The sequence below is a fragment of the Lissotriton vulgaris genome, chromosome 12 (assembly GCF_964263255.1).
Source record: "Lissotriton vulgaris chromosome 12, aLisVul1.2, whole genome shotgun sequence".
Taxonomy (NCBI): domain Eukaryota; kingdom Metazoa; phylum Chordata; class Amphibia; order Caudata; family Salamandridae; genus Lissotriton; species Lissotriton vulgaris.
This window is the reverse complement of record NC_141700.1, coordinates 245,554,346-245,576,782: the sequence shown is the minus strand read 5'-3', so window position 1 is coordinate 245,576,782 and position 22,437 is coordinate 245,554,346. Positions and strand designations below refer to the sequence as shown.

The following is a 22,437-nucleotide window of genomic DNA, read 5'->3' as shown; positions in this document are numbered from 1 at the left end:
GCCTAAAATCAAACTGAAGTCCTTTCAACACCTGGACAAAGCCCATTCAAAGAATTGTGGCAAACTTGAAAGCTGTGGGATAGACAACAATTGTGAGTGCTCCTCCGAGGTCACCAGAAAAAGACCAATCTGAGATTGGGGTTTCCTGTACCCTCCGTGATGTTACCAAGGCAAATTAAATTCGGTCCAAATGGATCAGGGACAAATTCTCTAACGTGGTTAAATAGTTTAATGCAAAACATTAATACACAATGGACCCAATCCAATCACATAATATTATACAAACAAAAAAACTGCTACGAATTTTATATCAAGCTTTATTTGTTCAGTGCTTTGGATTCAATATAATAAACATTTTAAATTGGCTGTGCTAGCCTTACATATACAGAAATTATGTACATAATAAAAAAACAAGATATATGAATTCCCCATCTATAAAGCTCCATCAGATAGCTAAGCTCTTCTTTCATTTCACATTTAGAAACCCTGGCACTGTAGGCCCCTATTCAGCTGGTTAAACTGATGATCATTTACGCAGCCATTACTTATAAACCCAGCCAAACCAAAATCAAATGTTCACCTCTGGCTGGGAAAGTAGTATGTACTCTTTCCCGTTTAATCTCGTCAAAAGTGGGCACAGTGAAAACTAAAATAAATGTGTCTCTGCTGGTAACTAAGAAATATGGGCCGTAGAGTAACTACTGGATCAATGTAGTGCAAAGGTAAAATCTGGTATCTACAAACTACACTTTCCATGTATGAGCTTCTCAAAGTACATGTCAAATTTCGTCTGACTGATCAGTTTGTCCTTCCAACCAGAGGTATGTAGATTAGATAAACTGGATGGTTTAAAATGTTTTCTACCGTTTTGAAAATATGTAAATACAAATTTGTTAATTCAACCCAAAAGTAAGAGTGTGTGCTCTGTTCAGTATATTCTCTACTTAAATGGTCTTCTACTTGACATCCACACACCATGTAGCATAAAACGCCTATGACTGATCATCTCCAGCAGGACTAATCTTAATTGAGAGCTAATCATAACAAGCCGATCTATTGATTGAAAAGAAGTAACAAAGATGTAAGGACTAGCTCAATGTGCATATCGTAGCTTGGGTTTGAGGCTGGGCAAGGCCTGGCTGAAAATACTAAGAGCAGCAATGACTACATGAAACAACCTTAGAAGCGAACATCTAATTAACACAAACAAGGATGTACTGTGAACCCAACTAGTTTGCCACGCAAACTGCACAGAGCATGCACATGAATTACTGTATCTCCAAGAATAATTAAGCATACAATTCTTACCAAGGCTTCAAACAGCAGAACATGTTAATTCAAAATTTCTAAAGTGAACAGAATTGATCAGCGGTTTCTCTAAACATGTCGGAATTCTATCACAATGGCATCTGCTCAATCAGGAAATCTTGATTAAGAGATGACAGTTGTGTTGGAAAATATTTTACGACACTACATTCTAATATACATTAATGAAAGTTTCAATTTCCATGGGAAAAAAACATGTTATGCTAAACCAACAAGCTGCAAGAACAAGTCATTCCATATCCAAATCAGAATATTGATTCGCTGTTTTACGACGATTTTAACACTGCAGGAACCTTACATACAAGTACTCCATAGGAGGAAAGAATAAAAAAACCTTCTTCTGCCTGCCGAACCTCACGATGAATATTTTTTTCCTCTTACAGTTCCTTTGGAAGCGATGATCATTTAAAAACTGGCCAACACTACCTTGTCCTGAACAACATTGGCTTACACAAAGAAAAAAAACCTTAAGAGAACAAAAGCTGCTGGAAAAGAATAACAATATCCCAGAGGTGGCAAATGGAAGCAGGCTGTATTGTCAAAGACATTGTCCCTAGGAGACATATGGAAAACTACATGTTTGAATTGGAGAATGGTTTAAGACTTCCTCTGCTTTCTGTAGCCTGAGGCACAGCTACTGACATTTTGTGAACTACTTGAAAGTCTTGACTAGCATTAAATGCTACTTAAATTAAATGAATTTACAAGAATTGTCTAAAGTGTTGTAATGTAGAGTGTGGTTTGAAAAGTAAAATCACTCAACTTGTTTTGAAGGTCTGCAGCCTTGTTTCTCGATTCTCCCCTGCTTCTGTTTTCCAACCTACACTTAAAGTATTTTACGGAAAAAAAACATTTTTAGATACAAAATGTTGCCTTTAAAACCAGAAATTATGTGTTCTATTTTATGGGTTAGATTCTTTTCGAGGTCCAAATGGCTTTAAAGAGCCTGTCACAGTTTAATCATCATCCATCAGCATGCTCTTTTATTGAAACGGACACATTTCTAGGTTTGCAGATTCCCCTATTGGCCACCCTTGCACAGATGATAACCAATCATAAAAAAATAAAAAGACAAGGGGTTGCTATCTGACAAAACAATGCCGCATTGTTTTCCTCCTGCTAGAACTGGGCCTGAAAGGATAATGTTCTCTCGATAGCCATCGATTGCTTGTTGGTTGAAGCCTTCCTCAAGGGAGAGGCAGTTTTAGCCAGACTCCAGAAGCTGCTGGCGACGGTTGATTGTGTTAATGCTATTATGATTCCAAACACAATTTCTGCACATTTGAACACAAAGCATGGTCCTCCGGGATCGAGAACTAGCAGGTTTTTTATGCAATAAATGTCTGATGAGTTGTACATTTTTTAGGAACCTACAGCTTTTATTTTCTGCAGGCTCAGGTGTGGTGTATAACTGCACACAGACTGATAATAGTCCTGCAAAACTATTTTCTCATATGGACCCCTCCCAAAAGCACATTGGCTCCGTTTGCACAACAACTTGATGTTACTAAGCTAGGAAATGGCTGGAAGGCTAGAAACCGAAGGCAGGCCTTGTAATGGAAGTGTTCCATGCAGACAATGGGACCAAGTGATACGACGGCTTTCCATGCAGACATACATAATGAAATCTCGAATTATTAAAGTTCATCTGATTAGATGTAGTTCCTGTTGCTGTTTGACACAAACAGATGTACAGTTATGATACGGATTTAGCAGTTACATCAGCCTGAATTTAGCTAACATTTCACAGTCTGTGCCAGATGGTATCAGATTGCGAAGGAAACTAAAATCTATTCATGGGCAGCCTTCTGTAAAAAGAGGCCGCGAGTACACTTGTGACACTGAGGTTTAACACTCAACCTCCGCTGTTGTAGCCTTGCAAACAGAATCTCAACATGACTGGCGATTCACGAAGGATCAGTTGAATAAATGCAGGACTAAGAAGAATAAAGATATGTTCAACAATAAGTCACCAAAAATGTGTGATACTGGCACACCCAGCACTGATTTAACACTGCTGATGAATACGGCTATCAACCAACAACCTAGAAAGAGAATCACGGAAAATCATATGATATTTGGGATTATATATATATAACTGTATTTGCAAACTAAACCCAAGTAAATCTAAAACAGCACACCAACTGTAATGTAGACTTGGTTTGTTCTGAACCTTAATATCTTTAAGTAGTCACTAATCACCGATATAATCCGGGCAACCTGTAAAGGAAGTGGGCATCTAAAATAGAAAGCAAAGACCCTCAGTCGGATGAATGAGGACATAGCTGCGTCCGGCTGTGGCAGAATTAATCGGAATCCATGTCCGGTACACCATCGTAGCCAAACTCTTTGAAGACTTCTTGGCGATATTTGTCCCATGCGCTCCCTTTTGAGCCTTCGCTGTTCATATATCTGTAACCTAGAGTAAAAGGGGTACACATTTTAGAGAAGAAGTAAAATTAGCACTGGCCTACCTTTATGGAGCAGTAGAGTACTTTACAAATAACATTTAGTTAAGCGAAATATCTCGAACAAACACTAACTAGAATGTTGGGGATGGAACCGGTGGTGGAAAATGAAAGGAACCCCTAACCGGGGCGGAATTAGGTGGCAACTGTGCAATTCATTTTTACCCATTTACATTGTACGGAGTCAAAATCTCTGACAGAGAGAACATGATTTGTTCAGAGTAAAGGAGAAGTCTCCAGGTTCCATATAAGATCAACAATTTTTCTAACCGATTGCACCTTCCATGTACATTTTTATGTAGGTTTATCACTAACTGCCTCTCCCTACTGACCTCCCAGCAGGACCTGGGCACGTTGATATCTTTGAGACAGCAACAGTTACAAACACAGCAGCATATGAAGTTGAACTGTTTACGCATGTCTCCTGAAACTAAATAGATTGAAAGTGATTTCCAGATACCAAATTAGTAAGAAGGTTCAATGTAGTTCAAAGACATGGAAATTCGAGATATGCAGGTAGCCAACATAGAGAACTTCTACTTAAAAGCCACATTTTTCCAGAACTGGGCATCGCCATTTTATTGCTTCTGAGAAATTCTTACAAGCTTAGTTGTTGGATAGTCCCTTTTAAGTAAGGAGCTATTGCCATCAGTAGTAGAGAGACATCTTTAAAGACTGTTTTAGTAAAGCTGTTTATCAGGTGTAGATTGGTTTGGGAGAAAGTGTGGGCCAATGTAGGTGCTTCTGCAACAAACTGAGATGTGATATATACATTTATTAACTCTTCACTTTTACTTACTCAAAAACTTACTATTGTAGCTCATGATTAGAAGGTACCAAGCCCTCACAGCGTTTTTTTCATTTGACTGACCTCGTTTTAGACCTGTATAGAGACCGCTTTAGCTACTGGCCGCATTTTCTTGTTTTTGCATTTCTAAATATACATTGAGAGGGTTTCCAAACAGTATTGCTCTCTCACTGTCATGCTGCACGCTGTTCAGTGTATTATGCCATCTCTTAGGGACTGCGTCCATTGTAACACATGAGGTGCATTGTTTTCAGGGGGAGAAGCAGCAACTGTGCAAGGACTATTATATGAACATCGAAGCCAGCCTAAAAAACTGCTTCCTCAACTGAAATACACACATGAACCAAAATACCTCCTTGAAGCAAGATCCACACACGCATGTAAATGCTCTACAATGCTTTTCAGGTCCCTGTTTTGAAAGAAAATAATTTCTTTGTCTACAAAAACAACGAGACATCACAAATACAAAATAAATGATTGTATAATAACCCTGCCAATACGACAGCATGTTTGCATACTTCTCCTTACCCCACTCCAAGTAAACATTTAGGGCCATATGCATGAACACATTTTCCCATAGGCACAGAATGAGTAAAAACCTTTGATACATCTGGCCCTTACTTTTTTCCTGGCACTGCTTTTAATGCTGCGGGTCTTCCAAGGTTACTTTATCAGTTTGTAATGTACCAACAGCCAGGGGCCAGCCTTTATGGTCTCTCATGTTTTATGTCCACCCAATTGCTGGCAGCACTTTCACTACAGTGCACTTCTGCTATTTCTGAGGATGGTAATTAGCACACTATTTATGGGACTCGATCAGTCACTCAAATACATTTTCATTATACCCCCATGAGAATGCCTATGCTTTCCAACTATCTCCTATGTGTGTTCCCCGTAACTGCTCATGCCTTTTTTGTAAACGCCCACCCTTTCTTCTCTCTTAGGTACTTCTTACCCGCCCCCTGTCCTCCCCTTACGGACTGTGTTGTTCTCGCCCTCATGGGCTTCTCCCCCCACTTCCACTGAGGCAACACTTTTGTGTGATTCTCCGTCGCCTGTGCTTCACCCGACCATTCACTTAGGGCCCAATTACGAGTATAGTGGTCTGAGGTCCACCAGACTTGTGGCGGTGGCAGTCCAGCCACAGCCGCTCTGACCACTCTATTACAATTAGGGCGGTCGGACCACCATTGCTGCACGGATCCCGTCAGGGAACCGACGTTCCCTGGTGGTGGCGTGGCGGTGTAGAGGCAGCAGTATGCTTGGCAGGACCACTGCAGTCCAGCCAAGCATATTAGAAGTTCCTCCGCCATGAAAAATGCGGCGGTGTGCCTCTGGGCCCTGGGGTGCTTACAGGGGGGCACAACATGTGCCCACCGTGTGCATGGACCACAGTTCCTGCACGGCATGGACTTTCCTTTCCATGCAGTGAAGGAACTTTTTTGGGCATTCCCATTGCAGCGCCCATGTTCAGAGACACTGCCAAAAAAAAGCCCTCCAGACACAAGAAACACTTGTAATCTGGCAGGCGGGTGGCCCAACCACGGGTTTTGCGGTGCGGGAGCGGGACGCCGGAATGGTGGTCTGCTCCCACACCGTCAAACTTATAATCAGGCCCTCAGTGTTCTTCCATTTCCTGCACTGCGTTCCTCAACGTATGTGCTATTGTGTTCACTCCCCTGGGGTCTCCCTCCCTCAGTGCAAAGCTTCTCCGCTCCTCGACCCCACCTGCTCTTGTGTTGCTCTCAAACACATGGTCCCTTTAAAAAAAAAATTATTAGCACTTTTGCACTAGATAAAAAAATATATATATATTTAATTTATATAATCTGGTTCCCCTAAGGAGGAATGCCCCATTAGTATAAAGAAAGCAATCTATCGGACCTTCCCCAATACCATCCTTGAGCTTCTCAATCTCTCCCTGTCCCATGGAATTGTACCGTCAGCCTTTAAGGAAGCAGTAGTCATTCCCCTGAAACTCATGTTGCATCCTGTCTCAGTTCGTTTTTAGAAGCATCCAAGTTTTTGGACACTCATCAGGCGGGCTTTTGCCCTGCACATTCCACCGAATCTTTGATCCTATCCATCTTGGACAATCTTTAAGGACAGGCGGACATTGACCACAGTCAGGCTTTGATCCTCCTTGACCTGTCTGTGGCCTTAGACACAGTGAACCACAAACTTTTGTTGGACCGAATTGCCGCAGCGGGTCTTGGGGACTCAGTACTAGATTGGTTTGGGTTCTTTTTAGAGGACCGCAAACAATTGGTGTGGCTCTCGCCCTACAAATCCAACACTGTTGAAATGAGCTGTGGCGTCCCACAGGGCTCTTCCCTTTCACCGATCCTTTTTAACATTTACATACGTCCCCTCATCTCGAGTCTTCGGCAGATGGGGGTAAAAATCTTTAGCTATGCTGACGACATGCAGCTGATTTTCACTTTGGAGCACTCCACCGAAGGCAAAGATTTTGTTAGGAGTTCTCTGATGTATGTAAAAACCTGGATGGATCAGAACCAACTAAAACTCAACTCTGAAAAAAGTAAGATAATCATCCCGAGCAACAAACGTACTCACTGGACACTATCCTACTGGGCCAGTGAGTTAGGTGCGGCCCCAACTCCCAAACCAGCGATTAAGAGTTTGGATCTTCACATTGACTCTGACCTCTCTATGAGTGCCCAAATTGGCGCAGTTACTTCAGCCTACGTTGTCCAACTTCGTAAACTGCGTAAGACCGGACGCTTCTTTAGTTAAGAGGCCAGTATTCAAATTGTGATTGCCCTAATCCTATCAAAAATAGATTATGGAAATGCCCTCTACCTTGGCATTCCATTATATCTGAGATACCGTCTTCAGATGATTCAGAATCAAGCAGTTAGAATCATCCATTTTAAGGATAGAAGATGTCACTTTACCCCACTACTTAAAGATCTCCATTGTCTTCCAGTGGATCATCGTGTCGTGCTTAAAATTGTCTGTATCCTCTTTAAAGCCATTCAAGAAACGGGTCCAAGTTTCATTCTCTCGTGCATCAGTAAGCACCTGCCTCAGCATAATCTGAGATCGAAGCATCTGAATCTATTGACAGTGCCTAGAATTAGACGGAAACGCATTGGAGGGACCCGGTTTTCTTATCTGGGCCCGAAGCTTTGGAATTCATTGTCTACATCTATTAGGCTGGAGACTGACTACATGAGGTTCTGGAAATCGCTAAAAACCTGGCTGTTCTCCCTGGCCTATAATTAGCTGATCCTCTATCTGTTTTCCCTTCCTTTCTGCTCAGACTCATCAGCGCCAAGAGACCTGTAGGTGAACGTGCGCTTACATAAATTCCCATATAACATAACATAACATATTTTGACTTGCTGATCCAACTGGCGTCTGCCATCTGGGATTTGTAAATACAACAATAAAGCAAATGGCACCTGCATGCATTCGGATGCATACCTGAGCTCTCAGAGCCAGGGCAGCCAGTATCAGGCCCGCCATCACACACTTTATTTTTCACAACGTGGCAGGAAAAAGCATTGCGAATGGCACTGGCAAAGTCAATAGGTCCCAAAGAAGAGACCTACTGGCTCTGCCAATGCTTCTTTTTTTCTTTCAAGTCTTATTTGCAATTAAGGTAAAAGCAGCAGTGCAACTGGAACTTCTCAGTGGGTTCACCTGGCAAAGATATGTGCCAAAACCGAATCGTGCCTTGTCTGTGGGTTGCTTTCCATGTTGCCACACAGCAGCAGTGGTGTGTACGGCAGTGATCAGCAGCGTTTGTGCTGCATTACTGTTGAGGAGGTGACGCAGATGGGTTCACAAACCGTTGCATATCCTCCCGTCCTCGTCTCCCTTGATCACAAGCAGGTGGTAGAAAACACCCTTTGAAATGCCAATATACTTTAAGATGCACAGGGGAGACAGTTGGGCGCAAGTACGTCATAGGCTTTTTATATTTGGTTACAACCATCATTCTCTGGGGTGATTCCCTTATTTGACATTTTGTCTGAAAAACGTTCTGTCCAAGCAAATACTCCTTTCAATCTGCAGATCTTTTCTCTGTAATATTCAAGGAAAGAAAAAGAAACACGCCATTTTTAGAGGGGGTCTCGGGCCTGCCTGTTCCTTTCAAGCCTGTTTTTTTGGCCTGTGCAGTTAAGTTTCAACATTATCGAAGAAGGCTGCAGCATAGAAACAAACATTCAATACAATTGTACTTGTTCCGCCACAAAGTTTTAAACTGTATTTGCAATAGGTGTGCCGAGTTTGTTGATGCGCTGGTTCACAATATGCTAATGCATGCAAACTGCATTTGTGCCTGTGTTTCCATGCGTTTGCACTAAATGCAGACTTAAATTGGTTTCGCCAATGCTAGTTTCACATTTGAGTTGGATTGCTGTTATTTTTTTGTAGACCTTCTTAACAATTTTTTCTTTTAAGGGTATAGAAAGTGAACATGTTTCTGTGGCTATAGTACGAAGCTGAAATGTTAATGCCACTCATGCTCTCTGTTTTATATTAATACCCTCCTACACAGAATTCTTTCTAGCGCCAAACTCACCTTCATTTCGAGAGTTTGGAAAAAGGGAAAACTATTCCAAACTGTTTCACTTTCCAGAGCAAGACCACTGGTAGTACTCATTACGAGCTGTCAATTAAGCCTTAAAATTAAATACTAACAAGTGAGAACGTTCTGATGTATAGGTAAAAATGACAAGTTTGCCAAAGTCAAGAAGCATGCCTTGATGAGATAATACGGCGTTCTTTTTGGCAGATGTTAGGGGCAGCCAGAGGCATGGTCCAAGAACACTTTTATTCTTTATTTTCGACAACGTATTTCTTAGTAAACTCACCAGTGGCTGTCTCGCAGAAAATGCTAGAGCCTGTAATACAGCGGACTTATTCCAATGTACTAATTTCTAATTAAAGGCCAGCAGCTATGGCTCACTGGTCCCCTGCCTAAATAGAGATGTATTGCATCAGGATATCAAACTTTCACTTGGCACCTTTTACCCGTAAGCCCGATGACGGTGTCTTCATGTAACAAATTAATCCCTAGAGACAGTAACCCAAAAACTTTGGCTGTGAAACGGACAGTCCCCGATTTAAACAGCGGAGTAGGTAGATTTAGGTCTTTGAACGGGAAACACACACAGAACGAACTGACAGAATTAAAATGTAATTACTATTTTCTTTTTACCAAACTGTACATGCTTCCTAAGGCATGAGCTAGGGTGGAAATAAACTGTTAATTTCTGAGACCAAATAGACAGGAACGACGAGTGCCTCTACCGAGCAATTCTTCATTCACAAGAGCAACAGCTCCCCCCTCTGATGTAATATGGAACCATAAGATTTTTTTTTACCTCTTAGCTGAGTGTTTAACCACTAAAATTAAAGCAGTACTGATGGAGCAAGGACTTGTGACAAAGGAGATTTGCTTGAAAGCAATCTTCTCATCAACATTAACCCTGTACCAAACCTGTATTGTGGAAATAATATGGACACAACATTTACAAGAAAAGAAGACGCTTGCCTATGTGTTTTACTAAGTAGCCAGAGTGAATTTCTAAATGGCCGCTAACCGAAAATCTTTAGTGCACATGCGTCTACTGCATCTACGTAGTATGACGTACCTTTTTGCTTGGAGGGAACTTTCTGCACTTGCACAGTAGTTAACAAAATGGTCGCTTGAAACTCACATGCTTGCCACCTGCTTGCTGAAAAACGAAACCCAGCTATTTTACTAATGCTAATGCGGGAAGAGAAGAAATAAGTAAATGGGATTAGAGTAGATAGGAGGTATACAGTGAAACCATTGATTTCAACATTGGTCTTTTGACTCTTTCAATAGTGCTTATTATTGGCCTGGCAACATGAACCACGGTCTATTTCCTCTCGCTCTACCGTACATGCGTAGTGCAACCAAGGTGGAATACGCGATGTCATCTTTAAAGTCGTCCAAGGTTGCGAATGGTTACTTTCCTGTGAACCAGAACGACAGTCTACTGAAATGGATGGGAACCTGCAGATTTTTCAATAATTTGTGACAAATACAATGTGACTGCGGGTGGGAATAAAGATTTATGCATGAAAATTAAGGGGTGGGATTTTAACAAAGAACTGGTTGAAAGTAATGGGAAATAAGTATGGTGTGCTGATCACTTCCCCTTGCCTGTCCAATCAGAGTTAGAAATTTCATAAGTTAGAAACATTAATGGGTGGTACCAGCTTACAGAAAGGTATAATTCAGGTAGCTTTAGTTAGTTAGTTAACCTTGGAGACATTTGAGACCGGAATGCTGTCCGAGAGCAGAGCATTTGCAGAGCACAGGAGACTGGGATGCTGTAGGAGTGAAGAGTGATGCTGAAGAAGAATCAAATTGCTGAACCAATTATCTTAAGCTAATTAATTTAGAAGAAGATCGCGGAAGAATCTCGAGGAGGAAGAGAGTGTCAGAGAGGGGTGCTACACAAGCATCAGTGATAAAGAGGTCTGTACTGATGCCTTTGTCCGCCAGATCTTTCCTGGGGGACCCTTACCAATTCCTAGGCATGGAAGTTGGCTTTCACACCATTCCAGGTAACTATAATTATATCAGTATATGCGCTTGTGTGCTTTTCTCTCCATCTTCTCCCTTTCACGCAGTGTCATGGCAAAGTATAAATGAATGCAATTTGATCGATTGTTTGAATCTTCCTTCCTGTGAGACCGAGCCTGTTCTGTACTGTGTAAGTGGTTCACATGAATTTAATCTGAGATCAAATTTAAAATACGTCCCGACTCTGTGATAAGTTCTAATGTGTGGGGCGCACTGGTGAATGGCCGCCATTGCGTGAGGCTGTCACTGCCCAGCGTCCAAAATCCTCCATTTATCCGACTAAATAAGCTTTCCAGATGCCCCCAATAGCAGTGATCCCAGTCGTGAGCCCCCAGAACGAAGTGGGCAAGTTTAGAGGAGATCGGTACAGCGGATCCCCTGCTGTCGCTTTGGAAAGGCGGAAGGTGATCGATCACTGAGCGCGAGCTGTGCACCGGCCAGCCCTACAGAGTACGCGAGACCGCAGCGCGGGAAAACACAGGCCGCGCAGAACAAGGACTGCAGCCCGGAGCGCCCTGACGACTTCGGGTGTCAGAGCGGTGTTGCGCGGCTGGTGACGCAGGCTCGGGTGAGTCGCCCCCCCCGGACCTGTAGTAGGGGAAGAGGTCGAGGAGAACCGCGCGGAGAACAGCGGTAAGGAGGGGGGAAAGGACCGCGGCCCCCCGCGTAGCCCACATAACGGAGCAGGCTCTGGTTGTGCGGGCGGCTGCCCCCCCACGCATTCAGGAGCAGGGAGCCACAAGAAGTGATCTTAGAGGGCTGATACAGCTAACTTCCTGGGGGATCCCCCCCAAACTGTGGGCCTACATAGAGACTAATAAGGAACTGCACGAGTGGCCCAGGTGACCCCTACACGCGACACTTACCTGCTTGTCTGCCTGCCCTACTGTGCACAGATTACCAGATTACATTAACCTGAAGGGGCCTTCCTGGGCAGCGGCGACGCTACTGATCTCTGCCTGACCCCCCCAACCTTGCGCTGGTTGTGCCCTTTGAGTGGCCTAGTGCAGTGACTCAGACTGAGAACCCACGTGGCTGCGCTGAAGGAGTCACCCCCTCCCCCCCTGAGGTGCAGTCTGCCCCTTGCCGCACAAAATATCAGCGCTTGCTTGGCACTACCTGTATTGGGCACACAGGTTCACCTAGACGGCATCATGGGCAAGAATGATGCAAAGCAGCCTAAGCTCAGCTTTGAGGCGCCCCGGCGTAACGCCCGGACGGGGCAGGAACAGCCTGCGGCCCTGGCCGCGAGCAAGACCGTCGATACTGCTGTGGCACAACCCACGGAGATACAGGACATTCTATGAGAAGTGCGCCAAGGATTAGCGACAATTGCGGACAAGGTCGACAGGCTATCCTCCCGCATGGATGCTATTGTCCACAAAATGGATATCCACGAGGAACGCATAACAGAAACAGAGAGGCGTATATTGGACTCGAACGACACAGTGGCAAGGCATACCTCGCAGCTTTCTAGAATGGATAATCTACTCCGCGTCATAGCTGCCAAGAATGAGGACTTGGAAGCGAGGAGTCGAAGGAACAACATACGCATTTTAGGGATTCCGGAATCCACAAACACTGGTCGAATGGAGGAGTATGTTGAGAGGCTTCTGCTGGCCGTGGTGGAGACCGAGGCTTTCTCCTCCCAATTCATTGTGGAGCGGGCGCATAGGTCGTTGGGACCTAGACCCAAGCCTGGTGCGACCCCGAGGCCTATAAATGCTAGGCTGCTAAATTACAGAGACCGAGATGTTGCACTGAGGGCAGCCCGTGGCAAGCAGGCACTATCTTATGAGGGTAACTCCTTCACGTTGTTCCCAGACTTCACCCCAATAGTACAGGAGGAACGGCGGAAATTCCTAGACGTCAAAGCAAAATTGCGAAAAGCCCAAATTGACTATGCCCTCCTGTACCCGGCACGGCAGCGAGTGACCCATCAGGGTCGCCAACATTTCTTCACCAAGCCACAGCAGGTGGACGAGTTTCTCAAGCATCTTCGACACACAGCCTGATCGGCGGAGGGAGAAGATGGAGGACGACAGTCGCCCATGGAGGAGGCAGGGGCAGAGGAACAGTAAGATACCCTACACTATGTTAGACTTTGCACATGCATCGTTCCTGTCAGTACGAAAGGGATTACGACTGTTTGAACTGTGCACTATTAAAGAAGAGGTCCCCTCTGGACTGCTGGTGGACGCTTCGCTGGGCCCACCAATTACTCATAGGAGTTGCAGTGTGTCTCAACACGGGCTCAGAGGGTATGGGGAGGTTCGTGTTGCTGCCTAGATGGCCTTCATAGGGTGTCCCCCTTTCCATGCCCTGCCTCATGAGCAGACTGGATTTTTTCTTTGTGTTGGTTTGAATGGATGGGGTGGGATGGTTCACTATGCTGGCGAGTTGGGGTTGCTTCAGTGGGAGGGACGGAAGGGGAGCAAAGGATAGCAGTAACTAGTTTTGGTTTCACTGTTGGGTTCATGGTGGGTACACACAGCGTACGGCTACTAAATTGTGATTTACAGTTGAAGGATCAACATGCACTGTATGCTCAGCGAATTCTAGAATGTGATTATTTTGTTACATTGAGGAGGCATGCTGAGGGAGTTTTTTTTCTTTTTTTCTTACTTATCGCATGGCGACTGATAATGCGACACAACTGAACGTTGTCACATGGAATGTAAGGGGGCTGGGGGATCCTCGCAAGAAGCGTCAAGTGCTGGCATATTTGGATAGACAAAATACGCATATAGCTATGCTGCAAGAAACTCATTTTTCGCACCAGCGGGCTGCTGCATTCGTCTCGAGATGGGCTCTACTCAGGGTTTTCTCCTCGTACTCCAACTATGCTAGGGGCATGGCCATATTGATTAGAAAACAGGTGCCTTTCCATATGGTGGGATCGTCCAGCGATGATCAGGGTAGATACTGCATGATGTGGGGAAGATTGGGTGTTGAATCGGTCACACTGGTGTGTTGTTACTGGCCTAATGTCGATGACCCAGAGTTTTTCTTTCGGTTATGGGAAGCAATGAGAGTTGTTGGGTCGAACCACATTATATGGGGTGGGGATTTCAATGTCATATACGCGCCCACCTGGGACAGATATCACCCTGCCCCGCGACACCACATGAAAGCGAGTAGATTACTCAAGGATATCGTCTCAGATCACCAATTGCTAGACGCATGGCGGCATTTACACCGCTCGTTGAAGGAGGGCACACATTTTACAGCATTTGCAGCAACTTGGGCGAGGCTGGACTACTGCTTTGTCACCAGAGGGCTTGGACCTGCCATCTGTGCGGTACAGCACTTGGCCCGGACGTATTCGGATCATGCCCCTGTGAAGCGAACGCTCTCCTCTGCAGACTTCGGCTCTCCACGCAGCGCTTGGCGAATGAATCCCCGCATGCTGATGGACGTAGTCTTCCAGGAAGAATTGCGAGAGGAGATACTTGATTTTTTTGCACGCAACAGGGGTTCAGTACGGAGTGTAGAAACCATATCGGAAGCCTTCAAGGTAACACTGAGAGGATTCTGTATCTCTAAGGGCTCCGGGGTACTTCGGGACATACTTAATACGCTCCAGAGGTTAGAGGAGAACTGCAGACACTTGAACATGCATTGAATCACGCACCCGACACAGACACAAGGGATAAAATCAGGTCTAAGCTCACAGAATACACAGAGGAGGCGCTCAGGGAAACCAACTTTCGGGAAAAACACTGGCATGCTTGTCGATACGGGATGGGAGAACGACCTGGGAAAACGCTAGCGGACATCGTCCGCAAACCACACTACTCCAGCTATATTGTACAACTAGAAAGGGCGGATGGTACACGCTGTTGCGATACGGCAAGTATATTGGCCAAATTCGCACAGCATTATGAAACGCTGTATACCACTTCAGGTCCTCCGAATATAAACTTGGATGACTTTCTGGGTGATATAGCCCTTGGCTGGTTAAGCGATGTACATTGTAAATTCCTAAGTGCCCCGTTCGAATTAGATGAGGTCCATGAGGCCATAATGGAGATGCAGTCTGGGAAGGCCACAGGCATGGACGGTATCCCCCTAGAATTCTACAAGACGTATATCAATGTAATGGCCCCGATCCTTCGCGAAGTCTATGAAGAGTCACTAGAGGTGGGAACACTCCCCCCATCTATGCCAGAGGCCTTGATAATATCCCTGCTGAAACCAGAAAAGCCGGCTCACCAGTGCGGGTCGTACCGGCCGCTTTCCTTGATCAACTCCGATACCAAAATCCTAGCGAAACTCATAGCCAAGCGACTAAACCTGTTACTTCAACTCCTCATCCTTCCGTATCAGTCCGGATTTGTCCCCGGGAGGGCCACCTCGCATAACTTGAGAACCCTATTCACCCTACTGAATACTGTCGCCCTGGAATTGCCTTTGGCTGCGATATTTTTAGACGCCAGTAAGGCTTTTGATTCTATTGAATGGCACTACATATTTGCGGTAATGAGCCGGATGGGTTTTCCACCGCTTTTTTTATCATGGATTCGTCTTCTGTATCACAAGCCAGAAGCCAAGGTGCTAATCAACGGCCGAGTAGCCCCAGCGTTCTCGATTACCCGAGGGACACGCCAGGGGTGTCCTTTGTCCCCCTTGCTCTTTGCAATGGCTACGGAACCTCTCGCAGCACGTTTGCGACAACATCACAACGCTATGGCTCTACAATGCAACATGAGACCCATATTCATCTCAATGTATGCAGATGACATCACTTTATATGTGAAAGACCCACAGCACAATCTAAACACGCTCCTGCGGGAATTAATTGTTTTCGGGCAATTATCTGGTGTCAAGATCAATTGGGGGAAAGTCGTGCCTCTTCCCTTTCACTGACTCAGTGACACGCTTTCCTTTAGACTACCCCCTGGAGTGGTGTGAGGACGAGCTCCGCAATTTGGGAATTCGGATCAGTAGAAATAAGGAAGAACTCATGAGGCTCAATTATTGGGGTGGCCATCACTCGAATAACGGATAAGGTTGATCGCTGGGTGCAACTCCCACTGTCCAAGGCAGGAAGGGCATCACTGACTAAAATGGTGAGCCTACCCCAGTTATTTTATCTTTTCTTGAATATTCCTTTCTTTTCGGGGCGACAATTTTTTTAAGATGCTCAGATCAGAGATGATTCGGTTGGTATGGGGGAGGCAAGCAAGCTAGACTACAGTGGGCTATACTAACCAGGCCTTACTCGACCGGAGGTTTTGATATACCAGATTTCGAACAATATTACATCAGCGCTCAAGCACACTATTTATATTTTTGGATTCATCAACCTAAATATATGCCGCAGCGGAGCATTGGTTAGCACACCCTATACTGATAGAGGGCGCTATATATACACCCGTGCCGACCATGGAACGCACTCAGACTACTGTAAATGCCACGATCACGGCATGGCAGCAGACTGCGCGTTGATGTGAGATCCCAATATCCTACTCACCACTCTTGCCACTAGTTTATCATCCAGATATGCCCCTTCCACAGGAAACACTCTTTCATAAAACTACGAGACCGCCTATCCCTAAAAACTTGGGGGGATCTGTACGAGGATGGGACGTTCAGCGAGGCGGCTGCCATGTTTCGGGAGACGCAGGGCACTCCAATTGATCTGTTCCTGTACCTCCGCCTGCGGCAGGGTGTCAGATCCTTACACGCAGACTTCCCATGCGAGCCCCAGGTTCTTCCGCCACTACAGACACTCCTCCTGCAGCGCAAACCTAGGCGACTAATATCCTTGCTTTATCGTACAACGCGCGCTCAACACACTGCCGGAGTCACACCATCACACTCTAAATGGGAAGAGGACTTGGGACAGCCCATAATGGAGGAGAAATGGGAGTACTGCTGCTAACAAACTGAACTAATCTCGGCCAGCAGCAGGTTGAGGATAATACACTATAAATATCTTCATAGACTATACCACACCCGGTTAGTATGCACAAGCGTAAACTCAGAGAGACTGACAGATGTGATAGATGCAAGGCACCACAAGCTGATTTTTCACACCTGGCCTGAAACTGTCCGGCAATACACGATTGCTGGGGCAGGGTCTTTACAGCATTGAATCACATGACCAATGTATGTATAGAAGCTTCAACACTGGTGGCTTTGCTGAGCTATGTGAAGCAAGTCCCACTGGCATACCGTCGTTATACGGCACTGGCGCTTTTGATGGCTAAAAGACGGATAGCTTGCAGATGGAGCAGAGGGAGAGCCCCTAAGTTCAAAGAGTGGCTTAATGATATGATATTCTGCCAGGAACAATCTGCACTGTATGCTGAACTCTTACCCATTACATCTCGACCCAGGGATATATGGGCGCTTTTACTATCTTACTTGCAGGACGAGGCTGGGGGAGGCGATCTGTAATACTACCAATCAGTACATTGTTTGACGTCCACTATATTTCCCTCCACCCAGGGGCTAGAGGTCCAGAACGCTGTGCTACTGACAGATAATGGGATGCGAATTGTTTGTAATACCTGAGGTGCCTTTTACCGTGCACTGTCTTCTTGAATGATGATTATGTTAATAAGCGATGTGCTATGTTATTTTTTTTTTCCTGGTATTGTTGCTTTGACTTGTAGCCCGACACAGATTTCGTATTATTTGTGCTATTCATTATTACGCGGCCGGCCCGATGCGGTTGTAGGCGGTGTGCTGTGTTAATTTCATTGTTTGCTGTCCTCATTGTGCTATCCTTATGCATAAGAGATAAAAACGCTGCCGGCCAAGAGCTGGTTGTGGGCACGAAGCTGTGTAACCGTATGACCGACCAATAAAGGTTTTTTGAATTTTTTAAAATAAAACGTTCTAATGTGTAAGTAAAATTGAAATTCTAGGTCATTTCACCATCAACTAGTTCAACTAATGGTCCATCGACCAGAGGAAAGAACTCTTTGATCAGTGAAAGATTAGTTAGGGATCAGAAATGACAAATCCAGATTTTTACAAAAACATGACGCCAGCGGATATTGCTAGTATTTTGAGAATTAATTTATGGGCCCAGGTGAGTATGTGGTGTTAGATTACCTGTTGCTGGTAACCAGCTGGATCAGTACCAAAAGTAAATTGTGCTAGAAAGGGCTGGATGAGTAGTGAAATACCACAATCCCCGCCCATCAACTCCCCCAGCCCACCTTTCAAAAGCACGCCTGCTCATAAGTACACAACCGTTTCACCTAACTACGAAGTCACTTGATCTGTTGTTTCTTTCAGTAAATTTGAATAGGTTTTTTATTCATGATAAGTAATATTTTATTACCATCCAGCAAGCCAATCGTCCACTGTGCACAGCTTTTGGCTATAAGCAGCCTCTGGCCAGGCCCTGCGTCTGCCCCGATGAGGGCAGGCAACCCCTGTATGTGGCGTGAGGTGGAGTGCGGTGGGGTGGGGTGGGCTGCAGGACCTGGCCTAAGAGCAGCAACCCTCTGCCACGCACTGACTTTTGCAACACCAAAATATAAAAAATGCGCCTATTGGCTTTATTAAGGGGTGAGCATATCAATGTGTGTGTGTATGTATGTATATATTATATATATATATACACACATATATTTATTTATCTAGAAAGTTTTATATAGCGATAACTTGCCCCTAGAAGGGTATCAGGGCGCTTTACAAATGGTTAAGCAAGAAGAAAACAGGACAACCAAGAAACAAAAGCTGACAATACCTGATTGCAAAACGGGAGAAGGTCTGTGGGTTACAAACCAGAAAGTAGATGGCAAGTGAAAATCCAGGTTAAAGACACTGCATCAAATCAATATCCAGATAAATTAGTCAGAGGGTTCTAGGGTAGAATTTTGTTCATCAAAAGCAATTTGATTTCTTTTTAGAATGATGTGATTGGAGGGGTGAGTCTGATTTCAAGGGGCAGGGAGTTCCTGATTCTAGGGGTCATTCCGGAGAAAGCTTGGTTGTAGGTTTTAATTTTCCGAAATTTAGGAGGTTTCAGCAATAAGGTGCTGTTGCATCTAGAGAATCTGCAGCCGCCAGACAGCTCCAGTTTATCAGCTAGGTACTTTGGTGTGTTAAAGTGTAGTGATTTATGGGTCAGGCAAGCAATTTTCAGCTGTATCTTTACCTCATAAGGGAGCCAGTTTAGTGCCTTCAGATCGGGAGTGATGTGGCTGTTTCTTTTGGATCCAGTGATGAGCCTTGCAGCAGAATTAAGTGATGCCCTTAGTGGAGCCTGCTTGGAGCTCGGCAGAACAGATAGGGTTGCACTCCCATAGTCTAACCTGGGGATCACTAGAGCTTGCGCAGCTGATTTGAGGTCGTCGAATGGGAGGAAGGGTTTGAATTTTCTTAGAATGTTTATTTGAAAGTTTGCTACTTTTCTGGCTGAGCTGATGTGTTCCTGTATGTTAAGATTCCTGTCAAGTGTTATTCCCAGGGATCTTGTGGAATCTATAACGTGTGGAAGGCAATTGATTGCTGTTAAATGCTACAAACAAATCTTCAATGTCGAGGCATCATTTTGGTGGGGCGATTAAGAGTAATTTGGTTTTTAGCGAGTTTAGTTGGAGGTTGTTTCTGGTCAGTCAGTTGTTTTTTTTTGCAAAGATGTGATGAGTAAACAGATATCTTCAGGGAAGGAGATTTCTGGTACAGTTGGGTGTCTTCTGCATACATATGGTATTGGACGTTGAAGAATTTCAGATTTTTGGTTTAAGGCTTAATGAACAGGTTGATGTAGGTGATAGGGTGGATCCCATGGTATCCCTAAAGTGACTTGAGTGGTATTGGACATGCGCTGGTTAACCTTGATTCTTTGAGTTCTGTTGTGAAGAAACAAGGTGTTTCGAACGACCCTTGATAACCCTATTCGGCATTCTAGCAAGTCAAGGAGGCTATCATGTTAGACCATATCGAAGGCTGAGGAGAAGTCTAGGAGGATTAGGAGGCAAGATTTGTTCTAATGTAGCATTTTAAGTGCATCATCAACAATGTGTGTACAGACTGTTTCCGTGCTGTGACCCTGACGGAAGCCGGATTGGAATTGGTCAATAAGGTGGAACTGAGCAATGTGATTGCATAGTTGGGTATGGATGCATTTCTCAAGGAGCTTTGCAGAGAAGGAATGGTGGAGATTGGATGGAAGTTATTTGGGTTTGTATGATCTGCTGTGGGCTTTTGTTTAGAATGGGGGTTAGCTGCCCTGATTTTAGGCAGTCTGGTATAGCCCCTTGAAGCAGTGAAGCATTCACTATCTTGGTCCAGAGTGGGAGTAAAGACATTTTAATCTCATTGAAGAAGTTAGATGGTAGAGGGTCGCAGAAGTGGTTTGACAGTTTAAGTGGTGTTAAAATATTAAGAGTGGCACTTTCATCAAAGGTTTTGAATGTGTTCCACAACTTGGTGTTTTTGAAGGTGAGTCCAGGTAGGTCTGGGGGCTGAAGGATCAGAGGACAGGGGCTATTTAGAGGCATCATCGGGAGGTGCTCAATTGCTGTATAGAGATCACTTTCAATCTTTTTTGTCTTTTCAAGGAAGGAAGAGGCACATTGTGACGGGCACAGGAAGAATAGGTAACAAGTGGGTCTTTGTTGCCGTAGGTTTTATTTTACTATAGTCAGTACACGTTTTCCTGTCAGGTAATGTCCGACGCGGTGAACGACTCCTTTCGACCTCTTTGAGCAAGACTTTATGGGATCAGCTCGACTGGTTCTTTCCGGAGTCCGTCGATGAAGTGCTTCGTCTGGTTCCGTCTTGGCTCTTGGAACAAACAGAATGAGACAGCACTTTGTGAGTGTAGTATTCTGAGGTGTATATCGATATCGGGAAAAGGGAGTGAGAAAGCAACAACCCGTGCAACACGACTATATACAGTGACCATGTGAGGGGTAGTGTTCGAGGTAGGGGTAAACCGGGGACAGGGGGATACCAAGATCACACTGTGGAACCGCCCTTACGCCCGACCCAACCCCTGATCTTGTTCCAGACCTGGGTAAGCCATACACCTCCCACGGGTGTATGGCTGGGCGACTCGTGAAGACGTTGGCCTCCTGGCTTCTCCTTCGCTGTACACGCCTCTCCTCCTCCGGTCCCAGCTTCCTCGAAATCTCCCAAGTTCTCCTCCGTTTCGCTTTTCTCCTCCGCTACACTCCACTCGCCAACGATTGGCTGTTGTCCGTATAAGACGTCTCCACGTCCTGGGGTAGCTCCGCCCACTCGTCAGCCGTTTCAAGGTTAAAGGGCCAGTGTACCATATCGTTCTCTTGATCCCGTAAGTCAATATCGACGTTCTGTGGGAAGCAGAAAGAAGGGGAGGAAGTAGGTGAGAGCTGATGAACTGACCCCCAGTCATGAACCGAAGTATACGGCGGTCACACGCCGTTACACACATTTATTGCAGTTTGGCAGCAGATTAGATCCTATTGTGGAGGGGTTAGGTTGTTGAATGTATTGATGTTTGACAATTTCAGAACATTTTTGGGGGAGATTTCGGTCTTTGTCTGGTTGAACTCAAAAGAAATTTGCTTTTGAGTTTCTGATGTGTTTGTTGTAGGTGCTTCTCAGTGATCTCAAGTGCTTCAGGTGTTCTAGGGACGGTGAGGATCTCCATGCTCATTCAGCTAGTCTCAGATTGAGTCTTTCTTCATTTAGGCTCCCATTGTACCATGGTTTGGAGTCTTTAGTGGACAGTCTTTTTAGCTGTACGGCCACAATTGTGTCAAGAATGATCATCATGGAGTTGTAGTAGTGGTTTCTAAGGTCACGGACATCTGATATGTCCACCGGAGGAGACAAGATGTTATTGCTCAGGGATGTCAGATCATTAAGGTTTATGCAACAAGTGTTCCTTTTCCAGTGCCTGGGTTTTTTAAGTTGAGGTTTATGTGTCCTTACTGATTCAGTGATGAGGAAGGTGATGCAGTGGTGGTTTGTCCAGTCACATGGGATGATAGATTCAAGTTAGAGTTTGTCTTAGCAATGACTAGATCCAAGGTAGCACCCAAGTTGTGCGTAGGGCTGTCACAGATTTGGTTCAGGTTGAGGTCTGCTAGGAAGATTTTTAAGCTGTTAATTGAGGGGTAATTCGGGTTGATCCAATGAAAGTTGAAATCTCCAAGGAAGATCTAGGTGCAGTGTTGCCCAACGTAGGTAGTGATGATTCCATAATTTGATCGAGGAATGAGAGATTGTCACCTGTTGGATGGTAGATCATGTGCAATTTGCATAGTGGTCTTTTGTTACTC

At 44.9% G+C, this 22,437-nt stretch overlaps 1 protein-coding gene across 1 annotated transcript in view; it reads right to left on the bottom strand.

Moving 5' to 3' along the window:
- Positions 1–303: 303 nt before the first annotated feature.
- Positions 304–22,437, bottom strand: part of SLC7A6OS (solute carrier family 7 member 6 opposite strand) — a 73,035-nt gene continuing 50,901 nt past the window's right edge. Inside the window, exon 5 of the mRNA XM_086947750.1 lies at positions 304–3,745. Coding sequence (XP_086803876.1) covers positions 3,633–3,745 — 113 coding nt within the window. The 3' untranslated portion in view covers positions 304–3,632. The remainder of the gene's footprint in view (positions 3,746–22,437) is intronic.